Here is a 10764-nt window from a genome sequence, read left to right on the forward strand (position 1 = left end):
ATCGGTACTTAAAGACGCATGTGCAGACTTCATACTGGACTGGCTAGAAAGGCAGACACATGGTATAGTGGCTGTACAAAAAAGGTCATGTTTCAAAAAACACACAGGCACTGCCATTCTCCTTAGATGAACCTATTACAGTACATGAAGGAGGCATGAGTTTTGTACATTATAGAACATTAAGGGCTAACCCACTTTTTTTAGAGTCTTTCACCTCTCCTGTAATAGACATGTATAATACAACAGATGCCTCATCGGGTGAATTTTGGGGAGAAAAGAAGGTCCAGCAGCAGTCAGCATCCAAAGCAACACCTCCAACGTGTAGCAAATGCGAGCCGAGCAGTGACGCATTGTTGCAATCAAAACCGGAGCAGATTAAAGTCCTCCTATTTGATGCTGCTGAGTGAGTCCAACAGGTGGTGCTGCGGTTTAAGCAAACAATGTAAGTCACCTCCCAATTCAGAGTGTGTGCATTAAAACTCAGTTCCAGACAGGCAAGAGTAAAACACAAAGAACTCCCACAACTTGAAAATGAGCTCTTAGCCTACGTTTGGCTACTTAATGCAGTTTTAATACCACTGAGGTATTCACTGTGACACTTAACAGTGACCAAGGCAAAAGAGGAAAACTAAAGCAACAAAAAAGAGATGTCTAAGAAAAGCAGCATAGCGCAGGCCAACCCCAGTGAAAATATATATGAAATATATTACAGGTTAAAACAAAACAGGAAAGAAAATTATTATTAAGCTGTTCCAGACTGTTGGTAAAGAGAACCAACAGTTAAAAATAACACTTAAATTAGAGTTCAGGTCCAATAAAAAGATTAGATACTAAATCCTTTGGCCAAAACAAAAAAAAGTGATTGCCTCAGTAAGACAAACAATCTATTGGTTGTACGTGTATTTACAGTCCGTATGTGTGAGATATGCTGACACATAATGAAAATAAACATATACAATACATGCCACCCTTAAAGACCACAGGAGGGTGTGAGAGTATAGAAAACTACTCATAATGAGCAATCAAAGGCTTGGTGAAGAAAGAAGAGCTGAGTTCGTTTTTCATTCTCCTTCAGTCCAACTAGTGCACGTTCTCGGACATGTTAATGGCTTCCTGGATTTCACGAACAACAAGGATGCGGGCGAGCATCTGCTCCAGCTGTTCTTTTGGGATTGGCTGAGTTGAGTACCAGATGGGGCTATTTGGAGCCACCACGGGCTCAGGTGTCAGGTAGAAGGTGTCATTGCGACCTTTAGCACTCTGTGGACTGAAAGAGACAAAGAGGACATGGTGAGGATATTTTCAGGAAACGCTTCATATAACAAATCAAAGTTTAGTTTTATTCCCCCCCTTACAAAAAAACTGCATACAATTCTTTTCTGTGTGGGAACAGAGGCAAAAGGTTTAGTGGTGAGGATTGCTTTCACAACAGATTGTTACCTTTTAAAAGGACAGCAGGTAAGATTCAACTTGTCCAGAGTACCTTATATGCTCAAAACAGTACACAACAATGTCCACAATCTTAAATTTAGTAATATGTCAAATACTACTTGGTCAAAAGAGCTAAATTAACTAAGTGTAACACAATGTGTCACAATCAGAACAGTGGAGAGGCACAGGTGTACTCTCGCTTCTCTGGTGAACCTTAAGAGGAACCAGAACGTCAGTAGCTCATCTGGCTCATGATCTGATCACAATTCTCATGAATATGTGAAGTACAGAAAGAAAAAAAAAGTTTTGTTGTCATTGGTTGGCTGTACTGCATGGACTAATAACGATTAAAAGCCCAGAGTAGTTAAGGAGTCTAGCACAACAGTCATACCCAGTCACCTCTGGCAAATGTACATTAAAAACAAAAAAATCCCCTGGCGTTTATGCTCGGTGTGGGGTCAGTTTGAAATCCTGGCATTAATCTTGTGAATTACGGTACACATACTGATTACAGAGCACAGTCTGGGATCACACAACTGCAAATTTTGAAAGTCCATAAATACAAAAAAGACAATATCCATACAGCCCCTTGAATCCGAGAATTTTCACCATTTCCTGAAATAAAAAGGTACCAAAGTCACATATTAATGTGATATTAATAACATAACATTTGTTAACAATGTAGTGCCACTACAATGTAATGCCAACGAAAGCCAAACATTTGTAGCTTTTATCACTGGTAATGCTCAAAAGTAGGAAACAAAAAATTAGTCACCTTTTGGAGAGAAGAGCAAGGGAAAAATTATTTAGCATATATATATATATTGTCAGTTGCCTAGCAACAGTGTTCTCACACCTTTAAGAACCTCAGCACAAACTGCTCTATATACTCTGCTTCCCATATGATTAACAGAAATGCAGTTTTATCTAAAGGAGGCAACCACTAACCATGGCCAGAGTGAAAAAGCATGAAAAGCACCACATTGTTTAAAATGTATTTACTTTTTACTGGTTGCATAGATTATCTCTTTGAGGTAACATTTTACACTTCTTAATATCTCATTCACCGATTCCCATTAGTGTCCTTCATAGTGTTTTGTATTTACCATTTGAAGAGGTAGAAATCATAGAGTTTGATGGGGCACCGCAGTGGGTTCTCAGGGTCCTCAAGCTGCTCTGAGTACATATCATCTGTCACTGAAAAGAAAAAAAAAAGTGTTCATACAGTCTCCATTAGTTTGTCCTTAGAATCAAGGTTTCCTGTGAAATGCAGCACAAATGCAATCCCAGCATGCTCTTACCTTTCTGCCCTATGAACCTTTCTGTCGACTTTAGGTATCTAATGCTGGTGCTCTTATCTTTAGGATTGTTGGGACTCTTCCGGGTGTGCCTGAGCACCTTTGAAAAGGCGACTTTTAGATGCTGATCCACTGTTTTCAGGTGGAAATACCTGTAGAAACAGAAAAAAAAAGGAATTGCAAGCAACCATGAAGCCAGTACAGGAGGGTGCAGAATCTCGTTTAGTATTTTGTAGCTCTGTGGGTTAAGAGTTATTTGTGCTGTAGATGAAGAGTATCTCTTATTTAGAGGGGTTTATCATGCCCACTTAAGCATGAGACAACCACATAAAGTTACTCCAGTAAGCATTACACTTGAGAGCACCTAACTTGGTACTCACTTGGTATTGAAGAACATTAAAGTTGTTAGCAGTGTCGAGGGAGAATGAGCTCCTAGTTGTTTACATTCCCACAACATCTCCTCTGTCACATGACTGGGAATAACATAACCTGTCAGGAGAGGGCAAAGAACACATTAGAGCAGCGGTCCCCAACCTTTTTTGCGCCACGGACCGGTTTATGCCCGACAATATTTTCACGGACTAGCCTTTAGGGTGCGTGGATAAATACAACAAAATAAAACTAGTACCGGTACCGAAAAAAAGAAGATTTATTCATAACACACGTGAAAAGACCCAGGAAAACTGAGTAAACGATAAAAACAATAACAAAATAACGCTGAAAACCGATAAAAACCTTGAAAACCATACATTTCACACCTGAGCCTCAACTCTCGCGGCCCGGTACCAAACGACTCACGGACCGGTACCGGTCCGAGGCCCGGGGGTTGGGGACCGCTGCATTAGAGGACCTGTGTGGTCTATTTAAAAAAAAAAAAAAAAAAAAAGGTGCTTCATCGCCTTATAACCACCACGAACAAAACTTTATGGTAACTGCAATTAGAAAGTTTATAGATCTAAGAAACAAACCCCAGATCAACAGTTAGAAAGAAACCTAAACGTAGTATTTATTAACGCTAACCGCTCCAAAGTTGGAGGTCTGGAACTTAAAAAATAAACTGAATTGCCACCTTGCATTTACATGCTTTGCCAATCAGTGAAGTTACAAATTACACTGACATCTGATCAGAATTTAAATCTACCTTCAATTAAGAGTTCAAAAGGAACTGAATCGAGATCTTTCAGCAGACAAACATTTGATCAATAAAACTGATTCTGACAAAACACGAAGTTGAAGCCATGACACACGACAAAGCTTCAAATATGAATTTTCCAGAAAAGAAGCTATAAATACTTGAAATTGATGTAGCAAAAAAATTCTATACAATCCACATACCTATCATCTTACTATGTGACCTAAGGCAGCGGTCTCCAACCTTTTTTGCGCCACGGACCGGTTTATGCCCGACAATATTTTCACAGACCGGCCTTTAATGTGTCGCGGATAAATACAACAAAATAAAACTAGTACCGGTACCGAAAAAAAGAAGATTTATTCATAACACACGTGAAAAGACCCAGGAAAACAGAGTTAACAATCAAAACGATAACAAAATAACGCTGAAAACCGATAAAAACCCTGAAAACCATACATTTCACACCTGAGCCTCAACTCTCGCGGCCCGGTACCAAACGACTCACGGACCGATACCGGTCCGAGGCCCGGGGGTTGGGGACCGCTGACCTAAGGTCACCATGTCACCTTTCTCTTACACATTTAAAAATTGTAATGTATAACACCATAATGCATAACAATATGATGTTCCAGTGAAGCTGACTTGGATTTAAAATAGCATCACTTCATTTTATTCTATACATAGTTTTCAATTGAATGACCAATTCACTACTCTGGTGGGCAAGCATGACTCCATTGTAACGGCCAATAGTGGACAGTTGGCAGTACTGCGGGGCAAGAGGTTTATTGACTCTCTTGAATCTCAAGCCAAGACTACTTATGTAAATTTTATGGAATAAATATTCTGTTCTGGCAGCTTTATTCAAGTCCATAAAAGTGGCGACATCTCTCACACAGATCCAGTTTGTTGACATCTACGTGTAAAGAATCCATCACCAGGATAAAAGCTTTCAAAGTGTGTACATCTACATGTATTTAGATCTGGATGGGTAAATAATTCTGTCATGTGAGAGGTGAAGAACAAGAAATTTTTCAGAATTAACGCAAAGGTAAGTGCTACATAGCTAGCTCAAACCCCTCCCCCCAAAAAACTACAACACATAATTCTTACATTTTGTTGAGTTGAACTTTTACAGTGTAGGGCCAGAAAAGTTACACTAGGATTCATTTGTCACATTAATGTCGTGTCATAACAGTAAAGCTGACTGAGTGTTTTTCCAACGTCAGGTAAGTCATTGCTACAGTTTACATGAGCCACCACTGACAGTCTGGGTTGCTGTGGAGAAGCAGGGATTGGTGCAATTTGACCTGTCGGTGCCATACTCTACACCATTCTGGCAGCTATAAACAAATGTTGCTTAATGCATCCGATAGCCCAAAGTCCCACAGAAGAGGTCAAGGGACCGCACAGGACCATTTTGCCTGCCAGGTGGACAAGTACCTGCTCTGACATCACATGAAAACTATGGATTAGAATGTTGTAACAATAAACAGAACAGAGATCAGACTTTTAAAATAACAAGCATCTGTATGTAGAACATCTTGTTAGCTCTTAACATGACCACAGCAGCAGTTAAATTAATATGCAGTTCAGGTCAGAGCCTGTATGATATATCTGTTGATTTTTGCTAGGTTTTAATATATCACTATCAGCATTTATAACAACCAATAAATAAAAATGAAAAATGTAAAGAAGAGATATGAAAAAAATGCTGTGTGTTTATGTTGCATAGTTTATCCACCAGAGGGCAGTCTGCCATTTGCCCTGTTAGAAAAATATACTTTGAACACTGCAAACAACAACCAGCTGATCTTAATGTATTGATCAGAGCCTAAACGACTAGTCCCGCGACGAAGTTAAGTTTATTTTTAAACTGCACTGTGATCTTATCTTAGTAAAGACTCATAAGTAACTGCACATAACAAATATTTGGGAAATATGTTTTTGTTTTGTGAAAAAAAAAATTGGCTGACAGATTATTAAATCACCAAATAGGGGTATCGGTCTTAAAAGATCCTGTATTAGTCAAGCTCTAGTTCAGGGTTTCTGCCAGTGTGCTGCAAGCCTGGCAGGTCCCTGAGCCTAAGTAAATACAGACACACTAGAACCGTTTGCACTACACTGAGCTTTTCTAGACATTACCAAACAGAAAAAATGCAAATGTCAGATGAGACATTAAGCTGTCTTTACACCACCACCTCATTAGTGCAAAGTCTGTGTAACTTCCAATTGCACCCATGTGAGAAAAGCACAAGTAATTGTCTGGAAAATTTACACCAAGCCAAGGAGGCACTGTGCACTGACTCATGCATGCTCTTTCACCTAATCCAAACAAAGGATTCCAATAGTGAGAATGTATCTGAAGCAGATTATCTTCTGCTGTGCTACCCGTGAGATATAGCAACTTTGCATATTATCCCAGGCTGATTCTCTGACACCATCCTGAGTTCATGTGTGAAAACAGCTGAGCTTTGGTAAACACGTGCTGCTCTCACCTAGTGGATGGACAGATGGCCTCCAAGGCTCCAGGATCTGGTGTAGACTCTGAGCAAAGCGGGTGTAGTACTGATCTGAGAAAATGTCATCCACACGACCATTATCAAACATATACTGTAAGAAGAAAAAAGAAGGAGTCAATTGTATTAACACACCAGATAAAGATCAACAAATATTTAACGGGTGAAGATATGAAGATAAGGGGCAAGCCTGCACAGTGAACTTACTTTTTGTATGCACAGAAAAACATAGTAAAGAACATCAGCCTCATAAGTCTCCCCTTCCAGCCCCCGGGCCTCTGTTGTCATCAAAGAGAGACCCATACAGAGCTCAGCAACTGCACATGACACCAAATCCTCCTGAAAACGCAGGGCCTGCCGTCCTAAAATACACAAAACAAAAAAAGTGACTGGGAATAAAAAAAAAAAAAGAAAGAAAAGGAAATGGCAACACATGCCTTATCTAAACATTTTAACTCATGTATAATCATTGGGTATGCACACTTACTGCCAATTGGCGCAAGTTTATTTTTGTCTGATTTGTCCAATTCTGCATTTTTACGCTGAGCCCAAAGCCGCCACACCTCCAGCCCCTCCTCTGGCTTCAAAGTAGCAGGCAGCAGCAGTTCCTGCACCTGCACCTGCTGCTGGCCTTGACCATCTACCTCTGCTATGACTGTCTGACCCTGCATAGGCATAAGCACATAAACAATGTTATCTCAATCACTGAGGACTACCATATCTACATTTCAAAGTGAAAATAAACATAGCTGAATACCTGTGTTATTACCTGTAGCTGCTGTGCATCCTGTCCTGTCAGCCCCTGTGTATGCAGCACCTGCTGCTGTGGGTCCCAAATAAGGGACTGTGTAGCATTTGAGTAGCCCTGTACTGCCACGGGGATGTGGATGTTTCCATTCATCAACTGAGCAGGGAACAGTGTGTTTGCGGCCAGCGTGTGCACCACTTCTTCCTGGCTTCCCATTGCTCCAGAGCTTGTTATGCTGGAAACAGCCTGTGCTGTCTGGCTTTGGCTGGCAGGGATTTTCAGCTTGTCATTTTCAATAGTAACTTGTGTTGGCATTGTTGTAGTGTTTGTTCCCGCAACTTGCACTGTTCCATAAGCCTCCTGGGGGATGGCGATATGCGTTACCTGCTCACGGCCTCCAGATGCAGTAGGTGCAGAATACACAGGGATGGTCCAGGTCTCCCCTGTGGGACTGGTAATAGTACCTGTGGCACTGTAAAGGTGGGAGCTGTCCACAGTTAGGAGGTCTGGCCGCAGAGATACATAACTTTGCTGCTGACCTTGTGCCTGAGGGATAGCCAGGACTGTGGCTACCTGCTGGGCAGGTAGGGCATAGGAAACAGTGATGGGCATGTCCACTTTACGCTTCTTAGCTGGCTGGAGGACACCTGCCCCCTGAGATGTGGCAACTGTAGTTCCCATTACTCTCCTCTCTGCACTGTCTTGATGCTGGGTGGGAGAGAGGGCCCCCACCGTCTGAATTTGGATCTGCTGTCCCCCTGCAACAGCTGCCACCAACTGCGCTTGCAGCTAATACCAGTGTAAAGATGAAAAATATTAAATTCAAAGTGACTGACTAAATATTTGCAATCCTGAGAATTTGTTTTGTACTTACTTGTTGGTGCTGCTCTTCTGTAAGCTCCCCAGACTGAATCAGCTGTGCAGTAGTCACACCTTGTAGCTGTTGATGGGAGCCAGAGGGCACTTGAAGAACCTGGCCCAGCATCTGACCTTGCTGCTGACCCTGGATCTGCACCTGAAAATAAAAGCCAGCAGTTCGGGAAATTAATTATTAACAAGTTTAATGATATACACAGCACAAAGACCTAATAGAAGTACAGACCTGTACTATCTGTTGCTCTGTATTCTGTTGCACAGGCTGCTGCTGAGACGTGTTCTCCTGTATCTGTTGCTGCTGTGGCTGGACCTGCACCTGCACCTGCATCAGAAAGCAGTCCAATCTTCATTTTTTTATCTTTTTAAAGACTGGGTTTTAATCATTTAGAGTAGTTATTTACCGGACATGCCAGCTCAAGCAATGACCCTGCCACCTCTGTGCTGTCTGTGTAGATGCAGTTAGTCTCTTGCTGGTACACCATAGTAGTGGTAGTGGTTGTAGTGTCTCCGCTTTGTTGGCTGAACTCTTGCAGGGCGTCTGGACCTTTGCTGGCCAGGGACTCCAGGAACTCCTTCATGCGATGCTGAGGAATGCTACGAGCTTTCTGCCTAACTAGCTCCTCATAGGAGCCTGTACCGTCCAGTGAGTTATTCATCGCTGCTGACAGTTTTCTCTCCTGTGAAGGAAAGTTAATTTAATTTAGCACAGTTTTAAATCAAAGCCCATTAACAGTAACATGAACAGAAATTTCAGTAACGCTTGACAACACAGATGTACTAAAGATCATCCTTTTTTTCAGCTGCTCCCTCTTGGGGTTGCCAAAACAGAGTATCTTCCTCCATCTAACCATAGTCCTTGCATCCCCCTCCACCACACCAATGCCCTGCATGTTCTCCCTCACTTTAGCCATGAATCTTGTCTATGGTCCTCCCCTTTTCCTCCCATCTGGCAGCTCCATACTGAATATCCTTTATCCTGTCTACCAACTATTCCTCTGCACATGTCCAAACCACCTCTCCAACTTTGCCTATTGAATCACTCATTTCTGATCCTGTCCTTCAGTGCCAGTGTCTCCAAACCATCCATCATAGCAGATGTCACTGCCATCTTGTAATTCTTGTCTTTTACTCTTCCTTCTATCATAAATCCTGTGCTCTCTTCTTCATTTCTCTTGTGCATTGTCCCTTGCTTTGGATGGTACACCACAGGTATATAAACCTATCCACCTTTACTGCATCTCCTCCTTGCAGCTTCATCTTTTCATCTGTCTCCCCCTCATTCACACATATGTAGTCCATCTTCCTTGAACTGCCTTTCATTCCTCTTCTCTCCAGATCATACCTCCACCGGTTTCCTGCTCTCACTACAAATGTCGTCTGCCATCACAGTGCACGGAGACTTGCCTGACCTCATCTGTCAGCCTGTCCATTACCAGTGCAAACCGTCTCTATTACGTCGTCGTCAACACCTTCAAGATAAACACCCTATAGTGCTCTTTCGTGGGATGAAGTCATAGAGCTGCTCGCCGATGGTCCCTCTCTTTAACAGAGCTTCAACAACTCTTTCCCGTATCTTCAAAGTACGGCCTATCATGTTTATCCCTTTTATATTTTACAGCTTTGCACATCACCCTTATCCTTAAAATCGGTACAATACAATTCATTTCTCAAATGCATTAAATACAGAAGATGATAATCGCTGCGCTGGCATCGGTTTCACTAGTGTTTACAAACTGACCTACGGCTCACTGTCCAGCGGCAGCACACAGCGATAGTAATAGGAAAGGGTTAATTCTGACTGAGTGAAAACGAGCTGGGACAAAAGCGCGGTCACTTTCCAAATCTGATGCAGTATTCAAGCCACCGATGGAAAGCGCTGCATAAGGAAAAGATGCAAGTTTCAAACAGTAACTGTGTTATTATTAAACGTATGGGTCGATATTTTGAAAGCAGCCAATCTAACAGCTGATTACACAAGGCGCTAGGTTAGCCAGGTGCACTGCTAACTAGCCGCGTGTTGTTTGCAAATCAGATGCAGTCACAGCTGTGTTTGGAAACGCATATAAACGCCACCGTGCACACAAACAGGCACACGTCGGCATCCACGCAGGCGACATCTAAACAGGAAACAGCGGCAGCTCGGCTAGCTCTCTTCTATTGGTAACGTTACACCGACTACATTTTTTTTCTGTTTTCTCTGAAGCTAGCAGGCTAACGTTAGCGGGCGCGTTAGCTACCTCTCTTCCTCAACCGGGCCGAGGTCTGAGCCACTTCTCTGCCCTCGAAACGCCACTCCTCTTACAACAAGCAGGAAATCGAAGTGATTTCGGTGTTTTCTGTGGCTGGGTTATTCTTTATTTCCCCTCGATTTTCGTTAGATGGTTAGCTGCAGTTTTTCTTTTTGTAGACCACTCATATTTCGTTGGGCGCCATCTTACAACAGTACCCTCAGACCAATAAGCAAACGAGTTGCAACTCGGTCGTGCTATCGTGGGATCTCCTCTTCAAGATATCGCGGTAACTGACACTTCTAGGGTTGTCTGTTAAAGGCGACACACACAGTGGAGGTAGCTGGCAAGATCAAGTAGATGTCAGTCCACCTTAAAATACAGTTATACCAGACAGACGCTCCTAGTGGTTCACTGGCTTCTCAATCTTTTAAGGTGGTCCCACGGAGATGTGCTGAATACCTGGGTGGTGTTCAGAGGGCTCTGGGCAACTGAGGGTTAATTCCCACGCACTGCTCTTCAGCATGGTCTG

General features: G+C 42.4%; 1 protein-coding gene across 2 annotated transcripts; it reads right to left on the minus strand.

Moving 5' to 3' along the window:
• Positions 1–68: 68 nt before the first annotated feature.
• Positions 69–10498, minus strand: LOC146364527 (transcriptional regulator QRICH1-like). Of its 2 annotated transcripts, none has more exons than XM_084915912.1 (12): positions 10242–10498; positions 8406–8681; positions 8231–8326; positions 8003–8143; positions 7138–7917; positions 6868–7045; positions 6588–6742; positions 6360–6474; positions 3110–3218; positions 2733–2881; positions 2538–2628; positions 69–1267 (listed from the first exon to the last, which is right to left on the minus strand). In XM_084915912.1, exons 2-12 carry the CDS (start codon positions 8658–8660, stop codon positions 1081–1083), a joined length of 2256 nt encoding a protein of 751 aa, XP_084772038.1. In that variant the 5' UTR covers positions 8661–8681; positions 10242–10498; the 3' UTR covers positions 69–1080. The 2 variants fall into 2 exon arrangements, with proteins under 2 accessions (XP_084772038.1, XP_084772039.1); XM_084915913.1 differs by having other exon boundaries at positions 7150–7917; positions 10242–10497.
• Between the last annotated feature and the right edge of the window lie 266 nt (positions 10499–10764).

Source organism: Perissodus microlepis, chromosome 20 (assembly GCF_051167445.1).
Source record: "Perissodus microlepis isolate ML-2025 ecotype Zambia chromosome 20, ASM5116744v1, whole genome shotgun sequence".
In the NCBI taxonomy this organism is placed as follows: domain Eukaryota; kingdom Metazoa; phylum Chordata; class Actinopteri; order Cichliformes; family Cichlidae; genus Perissodus; species Perissodus microlepis.